The sequence below is a fragment of the Plectropomus leopardus genome, chromosome 12, assembly GCF_008729295.1.
Source record: "Plectropomus leopardus isolate mb chromosome 12, YSFRI_Pleo_2.0, whole genome shotgun sequence".
Classification (NCBI taxonomy): Eukaryota; Metazoa; Chordata; class Actinopteri; order Perciformes; family Serranidae; genus Plectropomus; species Plectropomus leopardus.
Window position 1 is genome coordinate 15,743,950 of NC_056474.1, and position 16,597 is coordinate 15,760,546.

At 38.3% G+C, this 16,597-nt stretch overlaps 2 protein-coding genes across 4 annotated transcripts; one reads left to right on the forward strand and one right to left on the reverse strand.

Moving 5' to 3' along the window:
- Positions 1 to 416: 416 nt before the first annotated feature.
- ap1s3b (adaptor related protein complex 1 subunit sigma 3b) lies at positions 417 to 8,983 on the reverse strand. Of its 2 annotated transcripts, XM_042497956.1 has the most exons (6): positions 8,865 to 8,983; positions 5,833 to 6,011; positions 4,106 to 4,214; positions 2,040 to 2,177; positions 1,267 to 1,328; positions 417 to 1,113 (listed from the first exon to the last, which is right to left on the reverse strand). In XM_042497956.1, exons 1-5 carry the CDS (start codon positions 8,865 to 8,867, stop codon positions 1,287 to 1,289), a joined length of 471 nt encoding a protein of 156 aa, XP_042353890.1. In that variant the 5' UTR covers positions 8,868 to 8,983; the 3' UTR covers positions 417 to 1,113; positions 1,267 to 1,286. The 2 variants fall into 2 exon arrangements, with proteins under 2 accessions (XP_042353890.1, XP_042353891.1); XM_042497957.1 differs by lacking the exon at positions 1,267 to 1,328 and having other exon boundaries at positions 8,865 to 8,980.
- A 2-nt stretch (positions 8,984 to 8,985) lies between these two features.
- LOC121951574 (dehydrogenase/reductase SDR family member 12-like) lies at positions 8,986 to 15,127 on the forward strand. Of its 2 annotated transcripts, none has more exons than XM_042497953.1 (10): positions 8,986 to 9,087; positions 10,635 to 10,768; positions 10,840 to 10,922; positions 11,177 to 11,272; positions 11,915 to 11,996; positions 12,080 to 12,141; positions 12,297 to 12,401; positions 13,311 to 13,401; positions 14,289 to 14,426; positions 14,520 to 15,127. In XM_042497953.1, the coding sequence occupies exons 1-10, from the start codon at positions 8,990 to 8,992 to the stop codon at positions 14,675 to 14,677; spliced, it is 1,047 nt and encodes a 348-aa protein (XP_042353887.1). In that variant the 5' UTR covers positions 8,986 to 8,989; the 3' UTR covers positions 14,678 to 15,127. The 2 variants fall into 2 exon arrangements, with proteins under 2 accessions (XP_042353887.1, XP_042353888.1); XM_042497954.1 differs by lacking the exon at positions 8,986 to 9,087 and adding an exon at positions 9,309 to 9,408.
- The last annotated feature ends 1,470 nt before the right edge of the window (positions 15,128 to 16,597 follow it).

The following is a 16,597-nucleotide window of genomic DNA, read 5'->3' on the forward strand; positions in this document are numbered from 1 at the left end:
CCAAAAGAGAATTATCTTTTATATTTATTGTACTTACTACAAACAAGAACACGAGCTACTTACAAATGAACAGAAATTTAAAAAAAAAAATAGCTGCCAACAATAACAATAATAACAACAATAATATATGGTTTGTGAAAATTCAAAAATATATTCCTTTCTCTTTTCTATCATTTTGTAATGCACCCTAAATGACTTAGGCCTTTTATTTTTATATTTTTAATGTTATGTTTATTCCTACATGTTTGCTCTTCACATACACTCCATGTTACCATTTGCCGTGTGCAATTTTTTTAACGCAAAAAAAAGAGGTAGGGTGGGGTGAAGATCATGTTGATCTCAGCAAACCATGTCGATCTCAAAAGGTTCAGTGAAGTCAAATACACTTATGGTAAAAATAATTACTCAGATTGTACCATTTTATCAAAATACACATTTTAATCAAACAGTAAGCTCCAATATCATAAACTGCACATGATAAAAAAAAACAAACAGTGATATTCACACCCACACTAGCAACTGCTCCTTTTCAAGAGCAATGGTCCCACACATGTGAAGCGGGCTATATAGATTAAAAGCAGTAAGAAATTCATCAGAATCGGTTTTAGTCCAATCTGTTGGTTTTAAGACTGAAATCATTCTTCTTCTTTTTTTTAAATATTAAGTGGAGCTGCAGACTAGCACAACTCCAAGCCCCATTGTTTCAAAGTCAACTGGTAGTGTCACTTCTGATATATTAATGCATGATTTAAATACAAACTAAACAAATTCACAAACCTAAAAATACATTTTTGAATCCCTGATCCTCTATTACTACTTCATTTAAATGACAATCATCAATTTGAAAACAGCCCTCCCCCTTTCCTTCAGCTGAGCACATGACTTTGAGAAAATATCAGTCACGCTAAATGCAGTTACATCGCAGCAAAGCTTCAGACAGAAGGCAAGCAGATATTCTTCTTTTGAAAATGTTCAACAGAATCAAAGTAAATTCCATATTGGGAAACTTCTTTGACTCATATACAGTACGTCTGGTTCCTGTATTCCTCCCCGCTGCTCCTTAGTTTCCTCCACAGGTTAAAATGCAGGTTTGCTCATATACTCCTCCATGGTCTAGAAAAAATCACACAGAGTTTAGTTTAAATGTCAGCTTCTATGTCTTGTAAAAAAATCTTTAAAATACAACTGATATTCACAGGCACACACCCACACATCACCTGTTATTAAGTGCTGAGCACACCAACTAACACAAGCGGAACATCTAACCTTTCTGTCCATATTCAAGGTCATCCAAACAGCTCCACCTCATACCACTCACTGCTGTCATCCTGAAGCGATAATGGTCAAAATGAATGGGATGGCTACGCTGCACATAATCCAACACTTGATTAAAAAAGTGTTAGTCAGCCCTACTCAGAAGCACAGAACAAAACACACCCAGTTAACTACTGTACCACACAGAGCCAAGAGCCTACAGGGAGAGCGGGGGAAGCATCAGCCAAACACTAAAACCTACGTCACGTTCCAGGGAAATCTGTCTCTCACCCGCAATAACACTGGCAGAGAGAGAGAGAGAGATACACACACACACACACATACACAGAGGGGGGTGAGGGAAAACAGCAACACAAACACAAATCTATACAAAAAGGAGCTAATATCCACAAGCTACAAGAGGGGAAGGCACACCAGGGACTCAGCAGCACCACTGTTAATTGTACTCATTATGACAATAACTACTTGTGACGTTTGCTTTAAGTTCACACACACACACACACTCACACACACAAACAAGTTCCCATACTGGAGCTTGATTCATGAGAAGTGTTAAAAAGAACCAACATCAGGAATCCGGATCTGCCTAAGTACCCCACAGCCGACATTTAAAAAAAGACAAAATCAACACTAAACTAGGTTCAGAAGATGTAACCGTTTCTTTAATCACGTCGAGCCGTGCAGCAGATGTTACATGCTCACACCACAGATGCAAATCACGCTTTGTATTGTTTTATGTGCGTGAGTGTGTAAGTGCTTCTCACCTCCTGCAACATGTCCGAGGCTTCGATGGAGCGGTTCACCATTTGTTTGGAAGTTTCTTGTATTTCGCCGCCCATTAGAAACTCATCCAGGATAAAATAGGCCTTCTCAAAGTTAAAGATTATGTCCAGCTCACACACCTGAGAGGAGGTTATTTTGATCATTATAAAACGGCGCAAACTGTGCTGATTTTTTTTTCTCTTTTTGATATGATATGATTGGTTATGATCTTTACATCTTAGTCCAAAAGTTAATACACTTTGGATTTAAAGGGACAGTTCACCATAACATCAAAATCACATATTTTTCCTCTTACCTTTAGTGCTATTTATCAATCTAGATTATTTTGGTGCAAGTAGGAGATTTCGGGCATAGACATATCTGAGCACTCTTTACTAAAATGGAACAAGATGGCACTCCACATGTGCTGCTCAAAGCATGCGAAAAGACGAGCAATGCCAAAGTATGTGAATGTCATTATATATAATAATTAGGAGTGGGGGGAAAAATCAATTTGCATGGCAATATTGTATCGATATACATGCTCCAAGTATTGATTTTCTTTTTTATAATAAATGCAAATTAAGCTTTTGGTGGCCTGCTAGAGTAATTATATCACTTTTTTTCTAGTCCACTAGATACAATTAACTGCAATAAAAATGACTGAAGTGAGAAGAACAGACTGAAACTTTATCTCATTAAACTAAGTAGATGTTGACAAAGTTTTATGATGACACAATTTACAGTTCAAAAACAGGTAATAAATCGCAAAATATGTGATTGCAACACTCAGCCTATCCCAACTTGTTTAAAATTGCAATATTGTATTGTGACTTAAGTATGGCAACAATACTGTATCATGCGACTTCTGGAGATTCCCCCTAGCAATATTAGTAATTGTATCAACACATTATCACTCCAATTCGTCAAATATCGGTCAGTGGACTTTCACGTCCACATAGGATGCGCGAGGTACCCTCCTGTGTCTGTTCCATGATGCCGTGTCAATTTACACCTGTTATGTGCATTGTGTCTTGTCAAACACAAATCTATTTTCAAAGCAATGTACAATGTCCACTTGTTAGATGCAGTCCTTTTCTAAATAAACTTACATTGATAAAACACTCTCTATTTAGGTTTTTTTTCCCGAGTGAACAAAGGCACATGGCTAGGTTTAGGTGAAAAAAAGCATCATAATTTGACACACATCCACCGCCTCCTGCCACCCAACCTGTAGGAGCTTTCTAGCTCCTTGTATCACATTTTTACTGACAGTATTTGTAAGTGACGCTGTCTGGCAGCACATCATACTGCCGCGAAAGGTCCTCTTTTCATCAGTGTCTGACACTGAATTCATTGACCAAGTGGTGGTATTTGACGAGCTGGGAATGAGAGCGGGCTGGTATGAATGTATGAATGTCCATGGTCATGGTCTGGTATTTCAGAGTCCTTCACTGTCTGCATGCAGGCATGTGAGCAGGCTCCAGGGTGTCTGAAGGTTTAGATACTGTAAGATAAAGACCTTGTGGAAGTTTAGACTCTGATGTTAAACAGGTCTGTATGACATGTGATATACAAGACTAGATTATTGCTTTTGTTTGGCTGCGTCCATGCGTAGTGCTGTACTAAGATCTTTTCTGATGTCAAATTTGTGTTGTATTTCTATGTATGTAAGATCAACTGAGGCTTGTAGAGTTTATTCTGTTATTGATTAAAGTGGAGATTGACCAAGAGTACAAGTTTTTCCGCATCAAAGAACCAAAAGATCAGATGACAAAAAATCATGATCCAGTTACTCAAGTTTACTGTGAGAACTATTTTCTTTTTTTCTTTTTTGTCGCTTTCACCACCAAGAGACGGGTGCCATCTAGGCGGACATCTTTACCGCTGATATCTCTAAGACTCTGCAACTCACAGCAAAACGATCTAGATTAAGAAATAGTAGAAACACTACAGGTAAGAGGAAAGATATGTGTTTGATTTTTGGCTGAATTGTCTCTTTAAGCTGCCATTATTTTCAGGCTACAGTTGCATATTGAATAGAAGAGGATGAAACACGATAAAATACATTGCCAAAGTATTTGTCCAGCAGCTCCACGTAGCGATGAATAACCTCCAGGGCTATCAGCTCATTCTCCTGGTTCTCTATGGCCAAGCAGAAATACAAGCTTGCATACCTGAGGAAAAGGTGACACAGTGATGACTTGCTGCGGATATAAGTAGAAAAGAGAATGATTGTCCTGCTGCTTAAAGGTCTCCTGTGTAGGATTTAATGATATCTAGTAGTGAAGTTGCAGCCTGCAACCAACTGAAACTTCTCCTGTGTGCAAAGCATGTAGGAGAACTATGGTAGCTGATTAGAAATGCAAATAGCCCAGTAAAGAGCCAGTGTTTGGTCAGTCCATCCTGGCTGGCTGTAGAATCATGGCGGTTTAGCATGGTGCACTCTGTAGACGAGGAATAAGCCCCCATTAACAGTGCTGGACTTTTTGTAGCCATCTGATATAGAGGCCAAAGATTAAATTACAACTTCCGGGTCAGTCAAGTGATGCCATGAGGCCCAAAAATACTTTTCCCCATACAGTTATTTTGTGTAAGAGATGTCTGTAAATCAGTGGATACATTTGTTTGAGTGTCTCAACTCCTGAAAAATGAGGAGGGATGCAGGATAATATCAACACGTCATTGGTATCGATAAACAGTTTTAAAATGAAATATCAGCATCAGCCCAAAATGAAAATTTCTGCTTATATGACAGGCAATAAGATGACGCTTTACAGAATTCCCACACATTTTCAAGGACAACATTTCAAATCTTTTCCATGACTTTTCAAGGACTCATAATATATTTTTTTAATGCCAAACTTGCCTGGTATTTTTTTTAACATGTGAGATTCAAACTATATTAGAACATAACTTCAGCAAGCTGGCACACATGAAGGGAGAGCAAAGTGTTGGTAAACAAAACGTCACACACACTGATGAATATTAAAGCTTACTAATTTTATGACTTTTCCAGGTGTAAAAAAATGTTCAAGACTTTTCCAGGTTTTCCAGGATCGTGGAGCCCTGGGCATTAATTGTTCAGATTTGCCCTGGTTTTGGCTATTGTCAGGAATTTCTTAGGGAGAGCATCATCCAAGACTGTTTACGTGGGATGAATTTTACAGGTTTTTAATCATTTGTGACATAATAATGTATATATGGCATGTTTTACATATAACCTAAGTTAAAGCAGCTCTCTTGTTTGCCCAATGAAGGTGTACGTTTTGAGAAGAATTGTATTTTATGTCTGCATCACAATAAAAGTAAGCATATTACGCTAATTACACTACAGGAGAAATTGGATTTTCTCTGCAGTTAGGTGGAAAACATTTGTGCATATATATCGCCATTGGTTTCTTCATCAGCCAAAGTGAATTTGAAACTATTGCCATATTGAATACTGGCAAATATTAAATATCATGCATCTCTAAAAATGACTTATTTCAATATAAGAATTTCATCTATTTGGTCCTATAACATTTAGAAAATCTAGAGGAGCTGCAGGGTTATATCATTTTTACATCCATGAAAAGGAGCTGCTCTCTATGTAGATATAAGCGGCTCATTCTAAGGTAATGAAAATACAACAATTCTTAGTTTCAGGTAATTAAACAGTAATGAAAACATACTTCCAGCTATTGTATTCAATTTCTGCTAATAGAGCCCTCTGAATCCGACAAAATGGACCTTAAAAAAAAACAGATAAATGAATTTAAAGTAGCTGAACAAACATGCCGTGGGGGCACCCACCTCTTGTAAATAATCTTCAGGTCTTTCCAGTGCAGGAAGTTACAGGAACGTGGTTGCCGTCCCAGTACCATCATGGTCATGTCCCTGGTGATCTTCTTCTTCTCACGCTCTGACATGGGCGTGAACCACTTCTGCAGACGCAGCTTGCCCTGGCGACTGAAGAGCAGCAGGAAGCGCATCTGACAACAAAGACACATGGCAGGGTCAGAAGGGCAACCGTGATGCATGCATGAACCTAAATATGCACACATGTTCACAAAAAGTCATTGCAGAGGACATAAAGTACACCCTAACACACTACCCAAGGGTCAAACTAGCGGTTTGCTGCTGTCGTGGCTCATTAAAGAGTAACTCCCCTGAGCAAACAGTGGAAAAAATGTGAGGGTCAACAACACGATTGAGGAAGAGGTAGTTTTGAAGGTTTTTTTTCACGGTTCTCAAAAGGAGTTGGTTTTCGGATGTTTACATAATGTGCTTCCTAGCATTGGAAATAGATTTGGCTACAAATAAAAATGGACATTAATTTTCTCCATCTCTATCGGAACCACACTGACACACTGTTTCCTTTAAGTCTTCCTCTCATTGTTGGTGTAAGACAGACAACTGGACAGCACATTACTCCAATTTAATGAACTTACACTGGCTGCCCATTTGTTTTAGGATTGATTTTAAGATCTGAGTTTTTACTTTTAAAGTCAGGGTGAACTGTAAGGGAATTTGACCATTTAAATGCTGACTTACCAAGAAAGACTCAAAATGACCACAAAGAGATGTGAAAGCGACTGCAAAGAGGCTCAAACTTACTACAAAGAGACACCTCAAAGAAACACAAAACAACTATAAAGAGGCACAAAAATTACCCCAAAGCCACCCAAATTAAACAAAATTACTTTAGAGACATAAAATGACAGCAATGAGACACAAAACCACAAAAAGATTCATTATGACAACAAAGAGACACAAAACTATCAAAAACGACCCCAAAAAGACACGAAATGACTTCAAAGACACTAAAAACTACTACAAAGAGACACAAAACCTCAAAAAGATGCATTATGACAAAAAGATAAACAAAACTATCAAAAAATGACCAAAAAAAAAAATATAATGCACTCAGAGACACAAAATGACATCAATAAGACACAAAACCACAAAAAAAGCTGCATAATGGCAACAAAGAGACACAAAATAATCAAAAATTATCTCAAAAAAAGAGACACAATTGCCTAAAAAAAACAACCAAAATGACCAAAAAAAACACTCAAAATGACTACAAACACTTACAAAATGACCACACAGAGGCACAAAACCTCAAAAAGATGCATAAATACTACAAAGAGATGAAAAAAACTAAGAAAAAGGAGGCAAAACCATCAACTATGTAGGAGAGGTGGTGGGGCCTTTTGCGTATCTGTGGCCGCGAGCCCATTCTCTCATAATCCTCCCGTGATAATGCACAAGATATTTCACACTTGCTGAAACCAACAGAACATTTGGATTTGATGAATTATTGTTGAACTCAAATACCTAAAATATGGGACATTGTTTTGTGTGTTGTTGATTGTGGAAATATGTTTCTCTGACTTTTTAGCCTTTTTAGGAAAATTTCAGTGTTCAGTTTGTTTCAAACAGTGGCGTTGAAGCCTTGGCATCCGACGCTTCTACTAATAGCCCCGGAAATAAATATATAGGCCATTCATACATGAGTCCAGACTGGATCTAATAATCTCTCATTTTGCTCATTCATAAAATCCTTTAAAAAATAATATTAAAAATAATATTATACTGCTGATCAAAAACGCCAGTCAGACCTTTGTGTCATTCAAGCAGCACATTTTATTAGATTTTGTGTGAGCGCGAGAGAGAGAGAGAGTGCATCAGTACCTTAAAATTCTGTAAATTTGAATGACAGCAGTTGCAAAGTTTTCTGTTACAACTAAATACTAATTACTTAGTAATATTTTAAACATCACGATTCAAAATTAATCTGGAAAGTTAAAAATAAATACATTTAAGGGTAAATAAGATGCCAGAGTGTAGGGGTGTGCCATGTCATATCATTCATGATAATACCAGTATAACTTTTAATACCATAAGAAAAAAATCATATCACGATAATGGCAATAATACAGCTTGTTGGCATAATGTGTCATACCATTACACAAGGCAACAAAAAGCATGGCTGAGAGCATATTTTTCTACTAGTTAATAATGTTGTTGTTTACAAACTGACATGAGAAATATTTTTTATTTTTTACTGAATATTTGAGGGCAAACTGTTCATGCTCACATGTAAAACTATATGCTTATTTTGTTTCAATTCTTTGTTCTTTAAGTTAATGATGAAACATTTTTAAAGATTTTTCTGTATTTTATCATATCTTCAAGGATATTGTTATTGCAAATACACCCTGTCAGGCCTTATCGCCCACCCCTACTGGAGTGCATAAATAACAAATCCCTAGTACAAAAGTCTGTGCTAAACCCTCAATGTCCTCAAATCCTAGAAACACTCCTGGTGTCAACAAAATGAGGAAGTACATTTTTTCCATTGTAAAGTGGACAGAAAAAGAACAATGCATCTGGGGATACATTATCAGGATTACAAAACTACAAACACATTAAGATAAAACATACACATTATAGTAGCAAGCAGCTGGCCTACAACCAGTCATCTTACAGGTATTTCCAGGTGTGTATCCCCTGTTTCAGCCCACAGGCAAATTAATGGAGAGCATTAAACTGCCACCAGGGCAGGACTCTGTGTAAAGTGACGAAACCTGTTTGGGGACAGGTTGACGACATGTACACCTTACTTCCGGCTGTCGCTTTGTACAAAGCAATAAACACAATTAAGCCAAACAATATAAAACCAAAGCAACTGCCGTTTGGCGGCCTGACAAGAACAAACAAGCCTCGGTGGAAAAGGGAAGCGCAGGTCCGAGCTTTAGTTACCTGTCAGCGACAACAGGTGCAACAGGTGAACAGCTAATCTTACTGTCATGCGCAGAAAACAAACACCAAACACTTACCATTTTGACGCTTGCGCCAGGAGCTATAAACGCTATCAGGGGATTTTAAAAACGCACTTTAACCCTCACAAAGGGTCAGCAGGTCCGGCTGAAGACATATCTGTCCGTCGTTGACTTCTCTGAGTATGAAAGTTGGTAAACTCCGCCCTCCTGTCCGCCGGAGGAAACGGTGCCTGCTGGACGCGTCACCGCACCTCACAGCCATCGGGATTGGTTATTGCAGGTCTGTGCTTTACAAACGCAGCCCATCACAACCTTTTAAAGTGTACCACGTGATTTGTACCGGTGCATTTTAATGAATGAGCTGATAAAACTTTAACTAATATCACTTGACTGTCACGGTTGTTTGTTTGGTGTTGTTCCCGGTCAGTGTCAGCAGAGAGCAGCACCCTCTCTGTCTGCTTCATGTGATGCTGATCTGTCACAGTGGTTGACAGGGGCTGGGAAATTAGTCGTGCACGTCTTGGGATTGTTGTTTACTTGGTATCATGTCTCTGTACCGAAATGCCATATGGTTTTTGAATGGGATCCACCAATATACCAGGTCAGTCAACATGTTGAGTCCTTATTTTGGAGCTTGTCTGGAGATGCAGATGTGAGGGGATGTTGTAAGCAACTGTATTTTGTCTATGTTATTACCCCTGCTTGTTGTCTGACTAAATATAGCATGCGATGTCTGTAAAAAATGTATTTCATATCATTTATTTAAGCCAAAAGGCTGCTATGAGGAGAATATCAAAGGTCTGATCACCGTATGGCACACAACACAAACTCCCCTTTATGTACTATTACAATAGTTTCATTCATGTGTCTTGTGGATGACTTTCACAGTGTTTTTATGCAACAATTAATCATTCTTCATTACAGCACTTAAGTAGGCCCTATTTGTTTGGAGTATCTGTACTTTACTCAAGTTTTCATATTTCTGACAACTCCCTAATGCATTTCCCCAAAGCATCTTAGTTGCTTACTACAAAATAGGAAAGGAAGGGAATAAGAACGGAGGGAAGAAGGGAAAGATGGATGAATGAAGGAATTGGAGGACAGAAAAAAAGTGGATTTTGTTCTCTAAATCAGTGGTTTCCAACTGCTCCAGTCACAGGATCCAGATTTTTCATTGTATTAGTTCAAGGTCCACAAATTAGATAAATGACCACATATTCTTTTTTTCCCCACAAAATGTTGACACTACATTGGCGTAGAACACAAAGAAATAAAACATATGCAAGGCTAAACAGAAATGGCACTTAAATATAAAAGTCAGTGCCAGAAATTCACTGTTACTTCAAAAATAAGTTTGTTTTTGACAAATTCATTAGCCAATTTCAGCTGATTCAGAATGCACCTGCGATCCACCAGATGAGACCCACTGATTTAAATTCTTTGAGTTTTGAAGTGTTCAGATGTAATGCAGGCTCAATTTTTAAGGTGGTGTACATCTGCTGAAGAAATAAACGTCATGATTTTAAAAAATCATCATGCTTGCTTATTTGTACTTTTATTTTCAATACTTAAGTATGCTTAAAATTTTATCAATACTTTTAATACATGTACAGTAAATGCCAGATACATTAAGACATTGAAAAAAGTTGTATTAAAATAGGTGACTTTAACTTCTACAAAAGTCTGGGAAGAAATCTGTATTCTACTCAAGTATAGCTTTCAGATACATCATTCACCGCTACATTCACATTACCTGACTCTACTGAAACTAAATTTTGAAGAAAAACATTGAACACATTGATTTGTGTGTTTTCTGTGTGCCTTTAGGAAGGGATATGAGGCAGCGTGTAAAAGCTTTGAGCCCCAAGACTTGGATGTGTCTGTTGTGGGACGGTCTTTTATGATCACCGGAGCTAACAGTGGGATTGGCAGGGCGACGGCCATGGCTATAGCCAAGAAAGGTAAACTGCTGGAGAGGTATTGTCTCTGTGCCATGCATTTTAATGTTGATAGAAAATCTTTCTGTTTCCAGGTGGGACGGTTCACATGGTATGTAGGAACAGAGATAAAGCAGAAGAGGCCAGAGTGGACATTGTCAGGGCGTCTGAGAACACGGTGAGTGTTGTTGAACATTACATGGGAAGAAAAATGATAAATTGTTGAATCGGGGTGAAGGTGCATGCAGAAGAAAGATCAATCAAAGGTGTACAAACTCCAGCAATACCTGTAGTATTTAGAGCAACTTTATTAAAAAACCATAAAGAATAAAGATGCTCTAAACACCACAAGTGCTGCTGGAGTTTCTACGTCTAAGAAAAGTGACAAATCTCATTATATGTGAGAGACTGATACTTATCTGGTTATTTTAGGAGGTTTACATCCATATTGTGGACTTGTCAGAGACACGCAAAGTCTGGGAGTTTGCCGAGGCCTTCAAGAAGCAGTATCCATCCTTGAATGTGTTGGTAGGTGTCTACCGTCTCCTTTAAAGGGATAGTTCAGATCTGTTGGAGTGGGGTTTAATGATGTAGCTACTCAGCCAAAGTCTGTATATTACACACAGTAGATGTCAATTGGCACACCCCCAATTTGGAGAAGCAGGCTTGAGTCTGGCACAGAAGCTAAGCAATGTACTGCTGTGGATGGGGGCAGCAGCAAAATGTATTTTAGCCATCAAAAAAGAGTCCCACCTAAAAAATCAAAATCAAGTTAAGTGTACACTATATTAAGAATATTTTCACTGCTTTACCTTACCATCACACAACAATTTTCAGCTGGGAAATAAAGATTTAACATTGCTGAAAACAGGAGCTGCTGGTCCATCACTGCGTTAAATTAAGCCTCATTCCCACTGCACAAAAAAACCTGCAAACACCCACTAACATCTGTCTTTTTAATGCAGTAGGAAAGCCAATAATAAGCATTCACACCCGTGCCAAATGACTCGCAGTAGTCACAGGTATTTCAATTTTTCAGCTCCTAAATCAGCAAATGCAATGACTTGCTGCCATTAATTACCCTCCATCCCCTCCTAAGCAGCTAAAACTGAAATAGTTTGTAATGTTGTTCCTGTTCACTATGACATCTTTATAATTTCTTCATGACAGATAAATAATGCAGGGTGTATGGTGCACAAGAGAGAGCTGAATGCTGAGGGCCTGGAGAAAAACTTTGCCACCAACACTATGGGTGAGACCTCACTATGGGGGTCAAATAACTACATGCTGCTGTATACGCAACCATTTTAAATGTGTGACTTTTCATCTCAATAGGGCCGTACATCCTCACCCAGAGTCTCATACCACTTATACAGAAGAGCCGGGATCCAAGGGTGGTATGAAAACACACACACACACACACACACACACACACGCGCGCGCACAAACAAAGTGCTCATCTGCATCATGTGGACAGCATAATGCCACTTTTGTCCACACTGCAGTGGCTGTTGTCTAAGCACACTGTGCCTCTTTTCTCCCCTCCTGTTAGATCACTGTGTCCTCGGGAGGCATGCTGGTCCAAAAACTCAGAGTCAATGACTTGCAGTCCAAGAAGGGATACTTTGATGGTGTCATGGTTTATGCCCAGAACAAGGTAGAAGAGAACATAATCTAGGACCTATGACGCGCATGTCTGTGTTGGAGATCTACTTAAATCACTACTCACTCACTAGGCTTCAATTTGTTTGTGTAATGTTGAACAGAATAAAAAAAGACAGAACAGTGATGCAAAAATACATTCGCCATGGCAGTGAATACTGTAGAGCAGTGGTTCCCAACTGGTACTGTAGGTCATGGTCCAAAAGTGGGACATTGATCCATTATGAATGGACCAAAAGTGACTTGTGAATGTGTCAAGTTTATAAAAAACATACTTAATTTATTATTTATTTTTTTTATATAACCCATATTTGGTAAGTCTCGTTAAAATCAATTATCTCTCTTTTTCAAGGGAGACCTGGCCAAGATCGCCATGTAAGAAAAGTTAAAGATAACAACCAAAATAAAAACACAAAAGATGTACATTAAAAATATAGAAATATTAAAATACCTATGCACAATGACAAGTACCCAACTGATTCATTCACCCTTGTGCTTATGAAAGCTTTAAAATCAGGCAGAGAGACCAGTCCTCTCAGTTTCAAATCCTTTGGAGGCTATTCCAAGTAAGGGGAGCAGAGTACATAAAAGCTTTCTTTTCCAGCTCAATGCACAGTGCACAAGGAACAAACAACATTTTGAATTACAGTGAATTTCCAGCACAGAGCTTTTATTTCAAAATGCAGTTTGTTTATTCTTGAAATGTGTTTTATTTGCTTGCGTTCTAAGCTAATGTGTTGTTTGCATTCTGTGAAATAAAATTGAAATTGTTGTAATTTATCCAATGTGTGGACCTTGAACTAACAACTAAGGAGAAATCTGGACCCCATGGCTGGACCATTTGGGAAACATTGCTCAGAGGCTAATTTCTTCACTGAGATAACATTGTGTTGTTTCTTTTCAGAGACAGCAGGTGGTGCTGACACAACAGTGGGCCAAAGCTAACCCGGTCATTCACTTTTCTGTGATGCATCCAGGCTGGGTAGATACACCAGGTACGGACTCATTAGACAACTAACCCAGAAGACCATAAAAACTATTGCTGCTGCTGATATTGTTTTCGCTTTTTTATTTATTTTTTATTTTAATTTTAAAAGCCTTTCAATAAACAGAAAAGCAGACAGGCATAAATGCACACTGTGTCCTGTCCATCAAAGACAAAGCAACAGTTCACCTTATGGTTGGTGCTATACTAAATGTCTAAAGACCTGAACTGCCATTTTTTTAAAACTTGAAAAAATAAACCAAACCAAAGTTCCCCAGACACTGTTTCATAGTAATCTAAAATGCAGCAAAAATATACCTTTTTTTCAAAAACTGTAAAAATGTTGCTCATCATTTTTGCTAAAACTGGCAAGACTAAAGATTAGTCAAAATATAGTACATATGCTAAATATGCTACTCCTTTGGGTTGTTTTTCTTTTCTTTTTTTTGAGCAGTCACCTGGCCCAACAGTAGAGTATTTAACATGATTTTTGTTATTAAAAAGATAAGTTCAAAAATTGTGCCATTCAGTTATTGGACTAAATAGGCAGTTACTTATAAATTCAGAAAGATTTCAGAAGAATTTGATAGAAATATCTTATTTGCCAAATATTTTTTTCTGCATCATCCTCATTTTATGAAAAATTACCAAATTATTTTTTAAATGAATCCGTCCTGGAGGACCTGCTCTTGACTTTTCCTACTTTTAGTTTGGATGTCACTACTTCTGCAGATCATTGCTGATTATTCCCACTCTGTCTGTAGTGGAAAGCCTGCTTCTGTTTCATTTGCTCAACCAGAGAAAAGTATAACTTTGGTCACTCTGTTAGTAATATAAATCCAATATACACACTCATACGCACCAATAACCCTGAGTGATTTTCTATCCTGTTTCCAGCTGTCTCTACATCTATGCCTCAGTTCCACCACATGATGGGGGAGAGGCTGCGGGGTGTGGAGCAGGGAGCCGACACTGTCGTGTGGTTGGCCTTGTCTAGAGCTGCTTCCCGAACACGCAGCGGGCAGTTCTTTCAAGGTGAGCAGCATGAGTGCGACAGCTTCTTGAACGACACATACAGAGATGTTCCTCTTCTTTACATTCTGAGAGTGACCCCTGTTTGTGTTGTAGATCGCGTGCCTGTTCCTGTCCACCTGCCTCTGGCCTGGACACACAGCTCCGCAGAGGAGATTCAGCGTTTCATGACTCAACTGGAGACTTTGGCTAGAGCCATTCAGTCCCAACCTGATGCAGAGCCCAATGGTCCCTCCAGACCTCAGTTTGTCTGAATTCTGATGCAAATGTTGCACCATATGTAACCAAATAAAGCACTGGTAACAATAACATCCGTTTCTGTACATGCTTAGACTCGTTGGTCTAACATAGCTCTGATTTCTGCACAGACATATTTTGAGGGTGGTGTACAGTTTAGTGTCACTATGTGGTATATGGGCTGACTTAAAGGCAGAAGTAACTGATTTTGACTGAATATGTTATTGGCATTCACTGAACACATGTAAAAACATGGCTGTCTGTCATCTAGATCACTGATTCCCAAATGTTTTCCTTAAGAGATCCATTTTCTATCATTGAGTGAACTGATGATCCCTGACTAAATGAAATATTTCATGGATATTAAATTCAATGCATAACAAAATCAGTACAGAACTGATAAACTGTACAATTAACCCAGTGAAAACTGCAGCAAGCTTGTGTTAAAGGACAGACGATTATTTCCTGTGAATATTACATCAGAGATTAGTTGCTTTTTGTTTGTTTTTTTAAATAAATTTCCTATCTGCATCATGTATTTCTGATTTATTTTCATGCATACTTTACAGGCTTCGCTTTTGATTCTCGCATAGGCTCCTTGTACTTCCTGCTGCGGCCATTGCTCTGTTAGCTCTTTGGTTGTTCTAACTGCTGTTTTCAAATGCAGGTCGAGGCTGTTTAACTTTATGAGTATAACTTGTGTTCAGGTCTTCATTGCACCCTTATCCTGTGAAATCTTTTTCTCACATTTACTCCTTGAATAATAATCTAAACTTTACAGATAAAAAAAATCATTTAGTTTGCTTTACAGAAATGAATAAAATGCTAACACATAGACCCACTGTGTATTTTTTAAGAAAAGCTTTCTTACAATCCTTTAATCAAGGAGGCCTTGCAACCCCCAGTAAGGCTTTGGCGACCCCTAGTGGGGGTTGAGAGCCCACATTGGGAACCAGCAATATGGATCAGTGGTTCCCAACCTTTTTTTGTGTGTGTCACGGACCTCTAAATTGATACATACTGGGTCAATAAGACCTCACTTCAGGGAGCTCCACCTAAAAAGATCTTGGTTGTTGGGAGATGATTAAGATCAGAATTCAACTACAGCTGAGGGGATAACTGAGGTGGGAGTGAAACCTATGATCAAAAGAATCACTTATGACTCTCACTCACATTGTGCTTACCTCTATAGTGAATTAAATAGTGAAAATAAACTGCCCCATTTTTCTATGGACCCCTGGAATTCCCTTGAGGACCCCCTCTGGTCTGCTCCATCTCCCATTCCTATACAGCCGTAGCTCAGCGTCAGCCGTTTTATTTATGATGTCAACATTTTGTAACTGGACTACCTGTTCAGGGAAATGTCATAAACCGTTGATTTACAGACAAAAGTAATTTAGATTTTATATCTCATTAGTAGTTAGTGAACGCATGTAAAACATGCCTTTCTGGATTTAAAAAAACTGGATCTCTTGGGTTATCTGATGGGTGTGAGTTTGATTTTTAACACGTGCTTGAAACATATACAAGTATATCAGTGTTTGCACAGTAGTCTATAATTCTTACATGTTAGACATGCAGTAGATACGGCCGCCCTTGAAGTCGTTCGATATTTGCAGTGTTAACTGTATTGGGATAATATAAGCCTAGTTTAATGGATGTAATGTGACAGTCATCTGCCCGTTTACATTTCTAAATCGTCACAAAAACCCATTTTGGTCGCAAAATATTGTTCTTTTCTTAATGTAATAAAGTGGAAATTTGAACTAGGGCAGATAACCCTGGTATGGGCCCTTTGGAAGGCAAAATTTAGCTAATATTTGGGAATCAGCATCTGACTTAAGACCTAAGATGTTTTAATACTTACTGCAGTTTGAAGATTACAATAAGTAAGAGTAAAATGTCGAAGATAAGCAGAGCAATTCTGTGTGAAAAAC

Coding starts and splice junctions, on each gene's coding strand:
- ap1s3b (XM_042497956.1), bottom strand. Junction 4,215..5,832: donor CTGAAGATTATTTACAAGAG/GTGGGTGCCCCC, acceptor CCTTTTCCTCAG/GTATGCAAGCTTGTATTTCT. Junction 1,329..2,039: donor CCTCGGACATGTTGCAGGAG/GTGAGAAGCACT, acceptor TTATCGCTTCAG/GATGACAGCAGTGAGTGGTA.
- LOC121951574 (XM_042497953.1), top strand. CDS start 8,990: ATGAAAGTTGGTAAACTCCGCCCTCCTGTCCGCCGGAGGAAACGGTGC. Junction 10,769..10,839: donor CATGGCTATAGCCAAGAAAG/GTAAACTGCTGG, acceptor TTCTGTTTCCAG/GTGGGACGGTTCACATGGTA. Junction 14,427..14,519: donor CAGCGGGCAGTTCTTTCAAG/GTGAGCAGCATG, acceptor TTTGTGTTGTAG/ATCGCGTGCCTGTTCCTGTC.